The sequence below is a fragment of the Larimichthys crocea genome, chromosome XII, assembly GCF_000972845.2.
Source record: "Larimichthys crocea isolate SSNF chromosome XII, L_crocea_2.0, whole genome shotgun sequence".
Classification (NCBI taxonomy): Eukaryota; Metazoa; Chordata; class Actinopteri; family Sciaenidae; genus Larimichthys; species Larimichthys crocea.
The window spans coordinates 28,771,265-28,788,172 of record NC_040022.1 but is presented as its reverse complement, the minus strand read 5'-3'; the positions used below and the strand labels follow the sequence as shown (position 1 = coordinate 28,788,172).

General features: G+C 45.4%; 3 protein-coding genes across 6 annotated transcripts in view; all 3 read left to right on the top strand.

Moving 5' to 3' along the window:
* The window catches only part of LOC104938664 (myosin-9), a 28,138-nt gene extending 23,223 nt beyond the window's left edge, over positions 1-4,915 (top strand). For both annotated transcript variants that reach the window (XM_019269528.2, XM_019269527.2), the window contains 13 exons: positions 71-175; positions 274-426; positions 512-760; positions 847-1,059; positions 1,139-1,351; positions 1,437-1,598; positions 1,685-1,813; positions 1,900-1,988; positions 2,067-2,190; positions 2,282-2,490; positions 2,844-2,952; positions 3,046-3,218; positions 3,305-4,915. In XM_019269528.2, coding sequence (XP_019125073.1) covers positions 71-175; positions 274-426; positions 512-760; positions 847-1,059; positions 1,139-1,351; positions 1,437-1,598; positions 1,685-1,813; positions 1,900-1,988; positions 2,067-2,190; positions 2,282-2,490; positions 2,844-2,952; positions 3,046-3,218; positions 3,305-3,413 — 2,037 coding nt within the window. In that variant the 3' untranslated portion in view covers positions 3,414-4,915. The remainder of the gene's footprint in view (positions 1-70; positions 176-273; positions 427-511; positions 761-846; positions 1,060-1,138; positions 1,352-1,436; positions 1,599-1,684; positions 1,814-1,899; positions 1,989-2,066; positions 2,191-2,281; positions 2,491-2,843; positions 2,953-3,045; positions 3,219-3,304) is intronic.
* A 55-nt stretch (positions 4,916-4,970) lies between these two features.
* LOC104938553 (mitochondrial glycine transporter A) lies at positions 4,971-10,539 on the top strand. 3 transcript variants are annotated; one of them, XM_027285368.1, is made up of 8 exons: positions 4,971-5,076; positions 7,609-7,677; positions 8,256-8,380; positions 8,596-8,680; positions 8,772-8,951; positions 9,025-9,193; positions 9,283-9,443; positions 9,529-10,539. In XM_027285368.1, the coding sequence occupies exons 2-8, from the start codon at positions 7,663-7,665 to the stop codon at positions 9,649-9,651; spliced, it is 858 nt and encodes a 285-aa protein (XP_027141169.1). In that variant the 5' UTR covers positions 4,971-5,076; positions 7,609-7,662; the 3' UTR covers positions 9,652-10,539. The 3 variants fall into 3 exon arrangements, with proteins under 3 accessions (XP_027141169.1, XP_019125049.2, XP_027141170.1); XM_019269504.2 differs by lacking the exon at positions 4,971-5,076 and adding an exon at positions 6,175-6,400; XM_027285369.1 differs by lacking the exons at positions 4,971-5,076; positions 7,609-7,677 and adding an exon at positions 8,012-8,139.
* Positions 10,540-13,254: 2,715 nt separating this feature from the next.
* Positions 13,255-16,614, top strand: rpsa (ribosomal protein SA). Its single transcript, XM_010754953.3, has 8 exons — positions 13,255-13,385; positions 14,773-14,944; positions 15,029-15,147; positions 15,398-15,643; positions 15,878-16,006; positions 16,107-16,266; positions 16,346-16,381; positions 16,471-16,614. Exons 2-8 carry the CDS (start codon positions 14,812-14,814, stop codon positions 16,569-16,571), a joined length of 924 nt encoding a protein of 307 aa, XP_010753255.1. The 5' UTR covers positions 13,255-13,385; positions 14,773-14,811; the 3' UTR covers positions 16,572-16,614.
* Positions 16,615-16,908: the final 294 nt, after the last annotated feature.

The following is a 16,908-nucleotide window of genomic DNA, read 5'->3' as shown; positions in this document are numbered from 1 at the left end:
CTACTAAACTGAACGCTAGACGATCTCTCGTGTCTGTCCGGTGGTTCAAATGTTGTCCTGTCGTCCGCAGGCTGAACTGGATAATGTAAACGCTCTGCTGAGTGACGTGGAGGGCAAATCCATCAAGGCGGCCAAAGACTGCTCTGCTGTGGAGTCGCAGCTGCAGGACGTTCAGGTACGCAGACGCTACATGACGTGACTTTTTAAAGGGCTACAGCCTAAAAAGTAAGAAAAGTCTCACCTGTGTCCTCCAAAACTTTGTGCTTACTACAGGAGTTACTCCAGGAGGAGACTCGCCAGAAGCTGTCACACAGCACACGCCTGCGTCAGCTGGAGGACGAGCAGAACAACCTGCGAGAACAGCTGGAGGAGGAAGAAGAGTCCAAGAGAAACGTGGAGAAACAGCTTCAGATGGTTCAGGCTCAGGTGAGAAAATCACACCGACGTGTAATTTCAACGCTCCGCCTCATGGTGTCGAACGTCTTGAATGATGATGCCTTTTTCCTCGTAGCTCACTGAGATGAAGAAGAAGGTGGAGCAGGACGCCGGATGTCTGGAGACCGTCGAGGAGTCGAAGAAGAGGCTTCAGAGGGACCTAGAGGGAACAAATCAGCGTCTGGAGGAGAAATGTGCCGCCTACGAGAAGCTGGACAAAACCAAGACGCGTCTCCAGCAGGAGCTCGACGACATGCTGGTCGACCAGGACCACCTCCGACAGATCGTCTCCAACCTGGAGAAGAAGCAGAAGAAGTTTGACCAGGTGAGAGAGAGTGTTTTATAATGTGCGTGATGTGGATAGGCGTCAGTACTCTGGATGAAGCGTTGACACTGTCGTCCTGACTTTAGATGCTCGCAGAGGAGAAGAACATTTCCGCCCGCTATGCAGAGGAACGCGACCGAGCTGAAGCCGAGGCCCGTGAGAAGGAGACCCGGGCGCTGGCTCTAACCCGTGAGCTGGACTCTCTGATGGACGTCAAGGAGGAGCTGGACCGCGGCAACAAACTGCTCCGGGCTGAAATGGAGGACCTGGTATCCTCTAAGGACGACGTCGGCAAGAACGTAAGTCTCTGACTTTGACTTTTCAGAGGCGTGTCTGTGCCCACGTGCTCCTCTTCATACCTCATCCTCGTTCCTGCAGGTCCATGAGCTGGAGAAGGCGAAGCGCGCGATGGAGCAGCAGCTGGAAGAGATGAAGACTCAACTGGAGGAGCTGGAGGACGAGCTGCAGGCGACGGAGGATGCCAAGCTGCGTCTGGAGGTCAACATGCAGGCGATGAAGGCCCAGTATGAGCGAGACCTGGCAGGACGTGACGAGATGGGCGAGGAGAAGAAGAGGTCGCTGGTCAAACAGGTACGAACAGGATACAGACTCGCCATCGTCTCACCTTATCGGTCTGCAGGTGGAGTATCTTTAAATCAAACGTGTCCTCCTCCAGGTGCGTGAGATGGAGATGGAGCTGGAGGACGAGAGGAAGCAGCGCTCTGCAGCCGTGGCCGCTCGCAAGAAGATGGAGCTGGACCTGAAGGAGCTGGAGGCCGGCATCGACATGGCCAACAAGAACCGCGACGAGGCTCTGAAGCAGCTCAAGAAACTCCAAGTGAGTCCAAACATCTTCAACACGACATAAACGCTGCTCAGCTCAGCCGTCCGAGTACTGACCACGTCTTTGTTTGTTCCCTGCAGGCTCAGATGAAAGATCTGATCCGCGAGCTGGATGATACTCGCATGTCCAGAGAGGAGATCCTCGCTCAGAGCAAGGAGACGGAGAAGAAGCTGAAGGGAATGGAGGCCGACATGCTCCAGATGCAGGAGGTCGGCACGCTCACCACCTCCAACTCTCTGTTCTGCTCCTCTCCCTCTGCCGCACATTTAAACTTCTTCCTCCTTTTCCTGTGCAGGAGCTGGCGGCTGCAGAGCGAGTGAAGCGACAGGCCCAGCAGGAGAGAGACGAGCTGCAGGACGAGATCAACAACCAGGCCAGCAAGAAGTAAGACGTCTGTCCAACAGCAGCACCGTGACAAAACTTTGACATCGCACAGACATGCTCATCTTCTCCGTCTCTCAGTGCTCAGGTTGTGGAGGAGAGGAGACGGCTGGAGGCTCGCATCGCTCAGCTGGAGGAGGAGCTGGAGGAGGAGCAGTGCAACACCGAGCTGATCAACGACCGGCTGAAGAAAGCAATGCTGCAGGTCAGTGGAAGCAGCGGTCATAGTGTGTTTGATGTTCAACCAACAGAAGAAAAAGATCGTTATAATGTTGTTTTGTTTTTTTTGTCTTTAGACCGACCAGATGAACGTGGAGCTGACGGCGGAGCGCAGCAGCTCCCAGCGCGTCGAAGGAGCTCGCGCTCAGCTGGAGCGTCAGAACAAGGAGCTGAAACTGAAGCTGCAGGAGCTGGAGGGAACCGTCAAGTCCAAGTACAAGGCCAACATGTCGGCTCTGGAGGCCAAGATCGCTCAGCTGGAGGAACAGCTGGACATGGAGACCAGGTGAGCGCCGACTTCAGTCTTTTCCGTGAAGCTCCAGTAACTTTATTTTCTTCTACCTCAGACTCTAAATATTATTTTAACCTCCTTCACTCGTGTTTATTTGGTCTTGGCAAATATTTCTGGAGCGCTGCAGCATTTAAAGTTCTTCTTTAAACACGAGCAGAGGATCTAAACACTTGAACAGTGCGAGACTTCGTGTTTACTGAAGCTACTGAGATGTTTATCTTGATGTTCCCGACACCGCGTGTCCACTTGAAGTTTAGACCACCAAGTATGCAGGAAATAACGATTTCGATGATGTGTTCGGCTCTTTGAGTGTTTTTATTCTGACCGATGTCGTGCTCTCGACTCAGGGAGAGGCAGGCCGCCACCAAGCTGGTAAGACGCACCGAGAAGAAACTGAAGGAAGTCATCCTGCAGGTGGACGACGAGAGACGCAACACGGAGCAGCACAAGGACCAGGTGAGGAGTCTACCGCCATCACAGCGCGCAAACATCTGTACCGCAAACATCTGGGAGGAATCGGCACTCAACTTCGTCTTTTTGTTATTCCAGGTCGACAAGTTGAACTCTCGCATGAAGCAGCTGAAGCGTCAGCTGGAGGAGGCTGAGGAGGAGGCGCAGAGAGCCAACGCCAACCGAAGGAAACTGCAGAGGGAGCTGGAGGACGCCACGGAGTCGGCGGACGCCATGAACCGTGAAGTCACCACCCTCAAGAACAAGCTCAGGTGACCGCAGAGAGCCGCCAGCTTTCGTTTGGTCGCAGTCCTCGCCGTCGTGGTCACTGATTTTATTCATGTTTGTTTTTCTTTAGGCGTGGCGACCTCCCCTTCCCCATGCGCCGCACCGTAACCCGCGGCGGCAACGAGAGCGACGACGAGAGCGAGCCCAAGGGCGAGCCGGCCGAGCCGAAGCCTGAATGAAAACATCCGCACAGCGCCGCCTTTATTTTTTATTTTTTAAAAGAAAAGTGCATCATCATGAAAAACGAGACCAGATCCCCGAAATTCACCCAATGAGCTCACACGACTGTATCTGCTGAACGGAGAGCGACACAAACACGAGGATGACGAAGTTTAGTCCTGCGACAGTCAACACCGACAATCTATGCATTCTTAACACACACACACACACACACACACACACACACACACACACACACACACACGCCAGTAAACTTGGACAATCACCATGCTGACACACACACACACACACGTTATTTTTGGGCCAAATTCAGTTTTGTTTTCATTTTTCAGTCTCTGGGAAATAAAAAAAAGTATTTTTATAAGGAAACATTCCGATTCGAATAGTCCTGATGTAGGATCTATTTTTCTAATTGAAGAACGAGAAGTAAACATGAATAAATAAATAAATGAAGACGGATTACTGGAAGGGGGGACCAAAGTTAATATCTCAAATCTTATTTGAATTGTATTTGTTCTGTTTTTTTTTTTTGTAATGGTTAAGAATGGAAGCGCTTCATGTTTATTCCGCTCGCGCTCTTCGTTTATAATGAAGGTTTATACGCTGAAATGTATTCTCTATCGATTATAGCCGCAGTTAGTGCTCGTGACTTCGCTTTTTTTATTGAGCTTATAAAATAATTTCACACATTTCATGTGGAGAAAAAAAAATAAATAAAGAAAAGGAAAAAAATCGGAGACGGATATTTTTCAAGTCCAAATTCGGAGACTGGATGAAGGCGTTTTGATTGTGACTGTGCTGAAGTTTAATTTTGCACTGAGATGATTTAAAAAGAAACAAAAACACTTAAAGCCGACGCGTTTATATAAACCACTGCATTCGTGTGTTTCTTTGGACGGTTTTGGAAGTTTTGGACTGCCAACACACACTAAGGCCTTAAAATCCAGCTGCGATCGTACTGGGCGGGTGTTCGGCGGCTTCTTTATTTCTTCCGGACATGCATTGATTTTTACGTTTATCACTATCAGTGTTTTTGTTGATGTTGAAGGTTTAAACGGGGGTGGCGGGGTAGCTTCTTACTCACAGCACACACTGTATTCTCAGAGCACAGCTTGTTGGCGGTGGCAGCAGCTGTGGTAGTGACAAACCAAAGGTTAGATTCAGGAGGATCATCACTGTACTCTGGCTGAACAGGGCTTTACACACACACACACACACACACACACACACACACATGTGGGGGAACATGTAGCCAGGTTATTGAGCGGATGTATCCCCCCTCGCAGGCTGTGCTCAGGGGGGCGGCTTTTGGCTCACACTGCTGGGAAGTGAGAGGAATGTGTTGTTTAAATAACAGCTCACAGTGCACTTAAAGAAATAAATAAATAAAATAAATCTCCAACGATTCGTCTGAAATGTTCGTCTGTCCTGCACCTCTGGAATGGAAATCATGTTGTGAAATGTTGGTATTATTGCAATTAAAGAGGCTTTCTAAACTGCTGCACAGCTTCTGAGTCTCAACTTATTATTATTGTTTAATGAAATGATGTGTGGACACCAGCAGAGGGCAGTCTGGGTTTTTAACCATGAGGGACAAACAGAGGCGAGTCAGAACCGGTTCAACCAGAGACAGAAATAGTAAACAAGGATGGAGAAGTTTGGGTAAGAAGTGTTTTATTCATGACTTCTTAATAATTGTGTTTTTAATCATTCCTCAAGTATTTGTAACTTAAATGTGTCTGTAAATACACAAGCTGTTCTTTAAAAACAGATTAGATTAGATTTACTTTATTCATCCCACCATGGGGATGTACTTGTTACAGCAGCAGAGTGAAGTGTAGCACACACTACAGAATTGGAAAAGACAATAAACAGACAGAATTATCTCTAACCTACAACAATAAACATGAAAAACAATCAACCTTTAAAATACAAATAATATTATTGCAAGAGTAGTGACCCTTGCAATAACATTATTTGTATCATAGTCACTTTACATTACAATATTTTATATATTGTGCCACTTTTATCCTCAGTACTTGTTTTTAAGGTTATAGATATAAATATTGTGTATTTTTACGTCTTTTTGTAGTTTTTTTCTCCTGTGTTTATCTGACACATTCTCGTTGGACATATATCTGTATGTTAAAATGATACAAACATCTTCACAGTACATTTAGCTGATAACTTTTGTACTTAAAGTGCATTAAGTTATCACTTTTTATTTATTTATTTGTTTGTTTTATTATAGAAACATGGTTGATCACACTGAGTGCGTGTTTACTTTGTGGTAGTTTGAGTTTTGAAGTAGTTTTTAGTTAATTAAATACACATATGTTCGTCCTAAATGTAGTTTGTTTACTTCACCTCAATTAATTAATTAATATTCACATCACGCTCAGCTGCTGAGCCAATCAGGAGCCAGCAACTCCCACGTGTTAACTTCTCAATGAACAGACAGTTTATCCGGTTTTATGTCAGCTGGATAATTACATGCTTGTTTGTTTGTTTGTTTGTTTTTATATAGAAGTTTAGTTTTAATCCATCTGTCACTCTGAGCGTGTCCTGCTCTGTAGATGTAGTTTTAAAGTTAATTAAAAACACCTAAATTAAGGTTTTTTTTTGTAGTTTTTGTGCCAACTCAACTGATTGGTTAATATTCACATCACTCGCAGCTGCTTGAACCAATCAGGAGCTAGAAACTCACTCACATGGGCGGGGCTTACTCGCTGTCAGGTCACGTCAAACCGGAGCCGGCCGGTTAAAAAGTCTTTCAGTGAGAAAAACGGCCGGTTACCGGAGTTTACCGTCAAAGCGCGGAGCTGTGGAGACAGGTGAACGTCAAGGTGAACGTCAGGTGTGTGTGCTGCAGGTTAACAGAGGATTTACGTGTTTGTAGTGTTTTAATGACGGCGGAGGATCAAACAAACGTTTTATATCTGTTTATTGGAGCTGTAATGACGTCACACCTCACCTGAGCAGAAAGGTAAGAAGCAGAGGAACACACCTGACGTTTGATTTAATATAAAATGTTAATTATTGCCTGCTGCTGTCAGGTTCTTAACTAATTATCTGTAACTGCTTTAATATATTACATTATTATTATTATATTATTAAACTGTTTTATTCATGACTTCACTTCATAATAGTGATTAATATTTACAAACACAAACAGACACGAGGTTTAAAGTTTGTGTAGAGCAGCTACAGTGAAATAAATCTTTAAATATGGAGAATGTGTCAGTGCAAGTTCTCTATTATAAGTCTGTTATCCATTATCTACACTCGTCCTGTCTCCTCTCTGCACAGACAGACAGACAGACAGACAGACAGACAGACAGACAGACGTGTTTATGGAGCATCCTCCTCATCAACCAGCTCCACATTCAGTCTTCTTAATCACATCTTTAGTGTAATGATGCTGCTGCACATTAAAGAGCATGAGCTTCCCAAAGATCGTAATAATCTTTAATAATAATAACTTTATTTATGTGTCACCTTAAAAACAGAGCAGAGACACTCAGCAGAGAAGCATATAAGAAAATATAAGATCTTAGACTTGACGTTAACTCCCTCTGAGCCGGTCTGCAGCCTTAAATCATCAGGTGGGACCTTCTGACCGAGGCGTTTATCTGAAGGCGATGTTTTTAAATCGCTTATTAAGACACTGTGGCTCAGAGGCAGAGCGGGTCGATCCCCTTCAGTCTGCATGTCGAAGTGTCCTTGGGCAAGATACTGAACCTGCACCGTCGGTGTGTGAATGTGTATGAATGTTATTTACTAAAACTGATGCCATCAGTGTCTGAATATGGGTGAATGAGATATGTCCTGTAGAAAGGCGCAGTACAGTCCTTTTACCGTTTATATAGTATTTAAACACTGTTTCATCTTGGCTGTCCTTCACTTTGTCTTGCTTTTGTCGCCTCTCTGCTCTTCACAGACTCATTCTCACTCTCACAGGCTGATCCGGCTTCAGATCCATCCTAATGTGCAGCGCAGTGGTTTTTGTTTAGTAGTTAATGAATAGCTGCGTGTGTGTCGAGTGGTCACAAATGAGAAACACAGTGCTGCCGATCAGCTGATCTGTGATATTTAAGTGTGGAGTCATGTGCAGCCTGACACACAGACAGCAGGAGCGTGCACATGCTGCATTAAAGCTCGTCTCTTTTCTGTTTTTATTTTTTATTTTTTAAGGAGTGCAAACGCTTCAGAGTGAAAGTCGATAAGACGAGGAGACACTGAAGAATCATGGAGCTGTCACTGGTGAGTCTTTTGTAACCGACTCGAGGTCAGGGCATCCCGTCTGACAGATAACAGTCTGACACATTTTTACACTTTGCCTCGTAACATGCAGGGAGTTCACAGGTGGTTGTAGATAACGTGAATGAGGGGAGGTGAAAGGCTGCCGCGCTGTTACATCACAGCTCTCAGTGTCTGGCACATTTTATAATAACGACGCTGCAGGGTTGACTGTTCGTGCTGAACTTAATCGATGTGAAACAGGCAGGAAATAACTTTTTCTTTTTATTCTGATTAACCGACTTTATCGCTCGCCCGATTTAGAAGCTGCCTCGTGAACTAAACAAAGAACACACACACAGGGAGAGTGTCAGAGTTTAGTTCAGTTTCAGAGACGTGTCAGTGACTGTGGAGGTTTGACCGCTCTGATCATGCGATCAGCGACCGCAGTGTGAAGCTGGAAGTGATTCAACTTCTCCGCTGAAGGTCACTGTGGCAGCCAAAATGCACCAACCCCATTCAGACATTTAAGGAATTAAATTAGAGTGCACAAACTGGTTATAAATCCTTTAAATCGAATGATCGTCTCTCTCCTCCTTCAGGCTCACCCGGTCTTCAAAGCCTTCATGTGCGGCTCCTTCAGCGGGACGTGTTCCACTCTGCTCTTCCAGCCTCTCGACCTGGTTAAGACCCGTCTGCAGACTCTGCAGAGCAGCATGCAGCCCGGGTGAGTCTGCACACACACACCAAGACAAGACCAAGACCTCAAGACCAAGACTTTGAGGGGGTGAAACAAAGTCCAAAACAAGACCAAGATCAAGACTTTGGGGGGTGAGACCTAGTCCAAGACAAGGCCAAGACCTTAAGACTGAGACACACACACACAGATAGAAGACAGAAAGTTTGACCTTGGATCAGCTTATGTGAATGTTCCTCTTCCAGCTCGGGCAGAGTCGGCATGGTGACGGTGCTCCTGAGCGTGGTGCGGACAGAGAGGCTGCTCGGACTGTGGAAAGGAATTTCACCGGTGAGCTCATCTTCATCTTCTCTCCGCCTCCCGTCCGTCTTATCGAAAACTCTTTCCAGTCTCTTAACATGTCGTCCGTCTGCTCCTCCAGTCGTTCGCTCGGACCATCCCGGGCGTCGGGCTCTACTTCAGCACCTACTACTCTCTGAAGCAGCACTTCTTCCAGGACAGCAACCCGAAGGCCGTGCAGGCCGTGCTGCTGGGAGGCGGCGCCCGGACGGTGGCGGGAGTCTTCATGCTGCCGGTCACCGTCATCAAAACACGATTTGAAGTGAGCACAGGCAAGAATCTGTGAAATAGTTGCTGGTGTGTGACACATCAAACTAAAGGTGTGTGTTTTCCAGTGCGGCAGGTACAGTTACGGGAGTGTGACGGGCGCTCTGCGCAGCGTGTGTCGGACTGAAGGTCCTGCTGCTCTGTTCTCCGGCCTGATGGCCACTCTCCTCAGAGACGTTCCCTTCTCCGGTATCTACGTCATGTTCTACAGCCAGACCAAGGCCGCGTTGCCAAAAGGTGAGCCTCCACCCTGAGGTCGATCAGTAACGAGCAGCTGCAAAGGTCTGAACGTCCGTTAAAACACCTCCTGTCTGTCTTTCTTGAAGAAATCAGCGAGTCTGCGTCCGCCCCGCTGGCGAACTTCAGCTGTGGGATCCTGGCGGGGATCTTGGCGTCTCTGATCACGCAGCCAGCCGACGTGGTTAAAACAAACGTCCAGGTGAATCCACAGCTGAAGACGGCAGAGGCCATCAGGTGCATCTACATGGTAACTGTCACTCCTCTCTCACTGCACGGCTCCACGGTGCGACTGAAGATCAAACCTGATCTTCTCCTCTCTCTCTCTTTTCCAGGAACATGGACTGCAGGGCTTCTTCAGAGGGGCGGTACCACGGGCGCTGAGGAGGACGATGATGGCCGCCATGGCGTGGACGGTGTACGAGCAGATGATGGCACGTGTCGGACTGAAGTCCTGAAGGAGAGGAGTGGATGTTTGTGAAGGAAAGATTAAAGTCAAGTCACCGAGTGAAGACAGGGAGGAGCTGCTACAGAGGAGAGCGAAGGACGATGCTCACAGAGAGCGAGGAGAGCGAACACTTGTTGTCGAAGTGACTAACACGCACTTTACGGAAGAGACGTGGAGGATCTGCTCAGTGAAATGTGATTCTCTGGGTCATGAAGTTCAGATTTTTGGGCCTGTGCTTCGTAAATAGAGGAAACATTCCTAATAATAATAATGTAATAATAATAATGTAGGTACACTACAAGCTCTGTGGAGCTGCCGGAGGTGCGTCTGTATTTTATTTCTCTGATTAACCGGCTTTATCGAGGCCGGCGCTCGCTCACTCTGATTCACCGTCTAAGTCGCTGAACCACTGGACAAAAAAAAACAAATTAAATAACTTCTTCGTGTCACTATTTTGCAGCAGTAAATTGTGAGTCAGCTGCTTCATGAAATAAACAAAGCCGGAGCACAACAGGTCGTGTATCAGAGGTTAGATTCAGGCTGACGTGTGGAGGTTTGACCGATCCGAGCGTCTTGATTGGCGACCGCAGTCTGACGTCGGGTTTTTTGAAAAAGTTGCATCCGGCTCAACTTCTCTGCCACAAAAACTACCCTGACTCAAATAAATGGAAACACTGCGCTCTTGCCACAGGAATGGATTCTGAGATTTTGCATGTTTGAGTGGAAAACATCCACGTGACTCCAATAACACACGTGTATTTATATCCTGATATTGTTTGTAAAACAAACTAACGTATGCCTTTAGCTCGTTCTTCTGCCTTAAAACTGTAACGATGTTTGTTTGGAGCATGTTTTCTTTTTTTAAAGGATGTTTAGGAGAATAAAACTCTGTACAGTATCTCTGTGTGTGGAACATGTCAATGATTCAGCACAAAGTCACAGCCTGAAGCTTGGCTGACCTCTGAAACGCTGCCGAGCAGATACGGTAACTCGTGTCTGATGACACCTAATCGTCAGCCCAGGCAGGACAGAGGTCACTATGACACAACATGTTTAATATTACGGTTATTCCAACTCGGGCTTTCTTTCTTTCTGGGACAGAACCAGAAATAAACAGCTGGAGACTTATTTATCAGTCGCCTGAAGAGTCTGTACAGTGATCTGTACATCTGTAAAACATTGGCTGACTCCGCCAGCTTCAGTTCAGCCATGGTGTCAAACTATCACAGTGACTTCCAAGAGATAAGACGAGAACGAAGAACAGAAAGTTCAGAGACGTACCACAGCGCTGAGAGACGGAGATAAGCAGCAGAGCGGTGGATGAGTGTCAGGTTAAAGGAAGATAGTGAGGAAGTTAATTATTCATAAAAATGTGATTATAAACTTCATGAAGACTCGTTACTCTTTGTTTTTATTTGATTTTGTCACCACATTGTGACTGAGACAAGACCAAGACTTTGAGGGGATGAGACCAAGACCAAGACTTTGGGGGGATGAGACCAAGTCCAAGACGAGACCAAGACCTCAAGACCAAGACTTTGAGGGGATGAGACCAAGTCCAAGACCAAGACTTTGGGGGGGGTGAGACCAAGACAAGACCAAGACCGAGACTTTGAGGGGATGAGACTAAGTCCAAGACCAAGACTTTGAGGGGGTGAAACCAAGTCCAAGACGAGACCAAGACCTCAAGACCAAGACTTTGGGGGATGAGAGCAAATCCAAGACAAGACAAGACCAAGACTTTGAGGGGATGAGATCAAGACCAAGACCAAGACTTTGAGGGGGTGAAACCAAGTCCAAGACGAGACCAAGACCTCAAGACCAAGACTTTTAGGGGGTGAAACCAAGTCCAAGACAAGACCAAGACTTTGAGGGGGTGAAACCAAGTCCAAGACAAGACCAAGACCTCAACACCGAGACTTTGAGGGGATGAGACCAAGTCCAAGACGAGACCAAGACCTCAAGACCAAGACTTTGAGGGGATGAGACCAAGTCCAAGACAAGACTGAGACCTTTAGAAAGTGGTCTTGGTCTTGTTGGATATGTACTGGTGGAAAATGAGGATTGTTATAACCATGTAGACTATTTAGACCTCTTGTTGTCCACGGGTTGTACCCATGCCTCCTTTCTCCAGTTTATCTTTCTTATTTATAATCTGACAGATCGTGATGTAACACACTAAATACATTAGGCCTCTCGTCTGTTAATGACTTTTAAGTGTCATTTAATATGAAATTTAACAGAATAATGCACCATATATTTTCATGTTGTACTTCATGGTGACTAACTAAGGTGACTCTGAGTATTGACGACCTGGATTTTTTCCAGAAAACAACTCCACAACATGTTATTCCACCGTGTGACACACCCCTTATTTGTAAATTTAACCCAGACCTACCTGTGCTTTTTATACATACCACAATATAACGTTCTGCACATAAGACACGTTTCATTGAACTCTTTCTCAACTGTGTAAATATTTTGTCCCCTTGGCCTGGAACTCTTTATCTCTCGCAAATAAAGTTGCGACACAGGTCAGTCTTTCACCGTCTCAGCATTGTCTTAATATGGTCTTTCCATCGCCCATTGTCTTAATATGGGAGACCCGACCTCTGGTTACCTGTGCTCCCATGGAAACAGCCACATGGCCGGCGTGGAGCGCCACCTGGTGGATAGATAGATAGATAGATAGATAGATAGATAGATAGATAGATAGATAGATAGATAGATAGATAGATAGATAGATAGATAGATAGATAGATAGATAACTTTATTAATTCCTGAAGGGATATTAGGTCGTCATAGCAGCAGTCCAGTACAATGAAAATACAAAAAATAAAATAATACATATACTACTACATACAATACAATATAGAATGGGTCAAGACACTTAAAAAACACAATATAAATAGGTAAATAAGGTGCAGTAGCAAGATGATGGTATAATAATAATAGTATATAATATAATAACAACAACAACAATGGTAGTAGTAATAATAATAATAATATATCTATAGAGATACACATAGAAATGTGTCATATATTAAGCCTGTGCAAGGTGTGCATACATACATAACTGCAATATATAATATGTACACATGTATAAATATGTGTGTGTATATATATACACAAGATATGATATGATATGATATGATATGATATGATATTTTTAGACTTAAAGGTCCAGTGTGCAGGATTTAGTGGCACCTAGTAGTTTCAGATTGCAACCAAATGAATACTCTATGTCTCACCCTCCCCGTCCAAGCATGACTTGTTTTAAGGCAACAGAAACACAACTCATATATTCAGATTATTATACACTAATGAAAACATACTAATACATATTCTATTCAATTCCTGCAAAGAAATGGACCCCTTGATTATTTAGTATTAACTTGTTGGAGTTTTGTATCGCCTGCTTTCAACCTACCTGCTTGTTTTACTTCTAAAACCTTTTGCTTGTTAGTAATGCTAGCACACAGCTATTTCCAACACGTCTTACTGTTTTATTATTTTCATCTTGTCATCTTCTCACTCCTCAGTTTTCATTTATTTTAAATAGTATAATATGATGGATTTGGAAACAGTCCTGTCCTGACGACCAGAGGGGGGCAGTGAACGCAACACTATGGACTCCAACCAGCCAATCACAGGCTTGGAAATCCAGTATATATAGGACGTCATTTCCTCCGCTCGCCCTCTTTTTCACCGTGTGGTCAGACTTCCATACGGCGTTGTTTCGTGGTGAGTTTTAACGGTTATATATCTCACTAAATAAACATTTAAACGACACAAAGGCGACCAGGCGGTGGTAGATTAATCATAAAACACGCAGTGGGCAAACACAAACCGAGTCTGTGTTTTTATTTATCAAAGAAAGTGAAACAGGCTAACGCCAGAGCTAATGTGCTAGCGGTAGGGTGACACGCGCTCGGGAGTCGCAGCCTCCTCGCGCTCCGTGGTTCCAAAGCGCGTCATAGTTAACGGTCGGATTTGAAAAAAGCGGTTAAATAACCGCCGGTACAGGTGTAACGGTGAGATGGACACCTGGTTTGATGCGTGATTTTTATGCGTTTAACGGCTGTTTGTTACCCGCATGTTGAGCGCAAAGCTTCGTGGCCAAAGAATCGTCCCGTTTTCCCTGAACAATAAAACTGACCGTCCAGATTTAAGCTTTAAAGCTACTCACTAGTGATGGGAAGTTCGCTTTTGTTTTTGGGAGTCGGATCTTTTGACTCCAAAACGGCTCATCATGTTGGCACTTATACCTTTTAATAATTCAGCCAAACTTAGCACTGATATGACTTTTGATTTGTGTGTGTACACATATCATTTATATATTCAATACATCCTTTGTACTAAAGTATTCAAAAGTAAAAAAAAATACATTTTCTAATATCAATAGTGGTGTGCAATACTGCATATTTATCTATCCGATGCAAGAAAATACAGACCAATATCGCCGATACTTTTCAATAAATAAGGTGAATGTGTTATTGAATTGCTAAATCTCAAAAAAACTTCATGACCTTTAAGTGTTTGTCATGTTTCTGTTTTTTTTTTTATTAAATAGTTAAAACCCAGGACAGAATTAGGACAAAGTTTATAATTAAATAGAAAATGCTTTAATATTAAAAAAAGCAGTGAGTCCGGGACCTGGCTGTTTTTGCTCTTTGCCGAAACCACAGCATTGCAAACAAAAGAGGAACTTAAAGTAAAGAATCAATCTCACCAGGCTAGTATTGAGCCGATGCCGACTTGGTATCGATAATATCGATATTTGGATCGATCTGCCCACCACTAATTTATATTCATATATTGTACGAAGTATTCAAAAGTAAAAAAACAGCATTTTGTAATACCAATAAATGGCTGTAGCCAATTTTCATTGCAGCCCATTGTAACGCTCTGAAACCGCCCAATGAACGCACCAACATGCTTGTAGAGCCACTCTGCTATATGAAGCAAAGAAAATCTTTAAAATGGGTCCAAATGCTGCTTCTGTCACTCAACTATTCACGTCCCGGAGCCGGCTCTTTGAATCAGCTCGTTTCACATCACTACTACTCACACTCTGACACAAACTTGGCATCTTTGTCCTGACCGATTTGTCCTTCGTGTCTCTTCGCAGCTCTCCCATCTAACTCGTAACGCAGGGAAAGTGGTCACGATGTCCGGAGGTCTGGATGTCCTTCAAATGAAGGAGGAGGATGTGCTGAAGTTCCTGGCCGCAGGAACCCACCTGGGAGGCACCAACTTGGACTTCCAGATGGACCAGTATGTCTACAAGAGAAAAAGCGACGGTGAGTTGGTGGAAGATGGCGCGGTTTGTCCGGTGACTGGTTATAAATGACACGATACTCATGCTCTGCTCCTCCCTCCACCAGGTGTGTACATCATCAACCTGAAGAAGACCTGGGAGAAGCTGCTGCTGGCAGCCAGGGCCATTGTTGCCATTGAGAACCCAGCTGATGTGTGCGTGATCTCCTCCAGGAACACCGGACAGGTAAAATCAAACATCGTTGAAGTTGTTGTCCTGTTGTAAGCGCACTGTTAAAGCCGGGCACCGATGTCGGTGTTCAGGTGTCGGAAGTGTGCGAGAGTGATCCGGCCGGGTTTTCGCTAACACCATGAGGACGGCTGTCCCATGACTGGGGTTTGATAGTGACCTGAGCCACAGTTCAACTAAAACACAAAACCAGTCTTTCAATTTTAAGAGATCACGAGTGTAACTTTGTTTTTTCTGTCTTCTTCAGAGAGCTGTGCTGAAGTTCGCCTCTGCCACCGGTGCCACCACCTTCCATGGTCGCTTCACCCCTGGTACCTTCACCAATCAGATCCAGGCAGCTTTCAGAGAGCCCCGCCTCCTGATCGTGACAGACCCTCGTGCTGACCATCAGCCACTGACTGAGGCTTCCTACGTCAACATCCCCACCATCGCCCTGTGCAACACCGACTCCCCGCTGAGATACGTGGACATCGCCATCCCATGCAACAACAAGGTGAGACGAGATGAAGCTGCCTCGATATAAAATCATTGCACACCGTTAGAGCCCGGCGCGGTCCTGTCTGTGCTGTGCGGGGTGTAGGACGTGTGCTAAATAAAAACGCTTGACCTCAAGTATCCACCCTCTAAACCAAAGGGGGTGGAGATAGAGGTCCTGCCACAGAAAGCCGAACTCTTGAGATTTTTTGGATGTTATGGAAGCAGTTCTTCATAATCTAATGTGTTTCAGGGTCACCACTCTGTTGGTCTCATGTGGTGGATGTTGGCCAGAGAGGTCCTCAGGATGAGGGGAACCATCTCCAGGGAGCACCCATGGGAGGTCATGCCTGATCTGTACTTCTACAGAGATCCAGAGGAGGTGAGACTCGCGCAGCGTGCACTGAGGGAATGGTTCGAGGTCAGTCGGTCGATCTTGCGTGTGAACGTTACTCTAACGCACTCTGATGTTTCTGATGCAGATTGAGAAGGAGGAGCAGGCTGCAGCTGAGAAGGCTGTCGGAAAGGAGGAGTTCCAGGGCGAATGGAGCGCCCCCGCAGCTGAGTTCACCCAGCCCGAGGTGGCTGACTGGTCTGAGGGTGTCGCTGTGCCATCTGTGCCCATCCAGCAGTTCCCTGCAGGTATGTTGTCTTCTGAATGACTAAACTTCATCCTCATTCAATCCTTGTATCTTATTTGTCTCTTAACTCTTTGTTCCAGCTGCTCCAGCTGTGAAGACCGGCGAAGTCTTCACTCGTGAGTTACTTTAACTTCTCAAATTATCTGGAAGTCTTTAGTATTGATTTCTCTACTCGATATACTGAACTTGATTCTTCTCTTTCCAGCTGCAGAGGATTGGAGTACTCAGCCTGCCACAGAGGACTGGTCCACCGCCCCCACTGCCCAGGCATCCGACTGGGGTGGTGCCACTTCTGACTGGTCTTAAATCATCAAATGTGGCCACAATAAAAGTGTTTTTTTCACTTTAACTTTGTTCTGTTGATTCACTGACTAAAGCACCACCATCGATTCCATGTCATACTCTAATACATTGTGAGGCGTTAATGTGCTCTAAAATAAAAACATTAGCAGGTTTTAGTGAGACAGGACAATATTTATACAAGCTGAATATGTAAATGAAGGACTGTCAGGTGGAAGAGGAAGCAGACTTATCTCCTGTGATGACTCATTTACCTAAAATAACTGACCCTGAATGCTGCAATGGTTTTTAAAATGTCACCCTGAATTTAATGGATGAGCTCTTTGTATGCTGTAACAAAAAA

Excerpts from the sequence above, each read along its gene's own strand:
- LOC104938553 (XM_027285368.1), top strand. Across the intron at positions 8,681-8,771 it reads TGTGGAAAGGAATTTCACCG|TCGTTCGCTCGGACCATCCC; the intron begins GTGAGCTCATCT and ends CTGCTCCTCCAG. Across the intron at positions 9,194-9,282 it reads CAAGGCCGCGTTGCCAAAAG|AAATCAGCGAGTCTGCGTCC; the intron begins GTGAGCCTCCAC and ends TCTTTCTTGAAG.
- rpsa (XM_010754953.3), top strand. The coding sequence starts at position 14,812 with ATGTCCGGAGGTCTGGATGTCCTTCAAATGAAGGAGGAGGATGTGCTG. Across the intron at positions 14,945-15,028 it reads CTACAAGAGAAAAAGCGACG|GTGTGTACATCATCAACCTG; the intron begins GTGAGTTGGTGG and ends TCCCTCCACCAG. Across the intron at positions 16,007-16,106 it reads TCTACAGAGATCCAGAGGAG|ATTGAGAAGGAGGAGCAGGC; the intron begins GTGAGACTCGCG and ends TTTCTGATGCAG.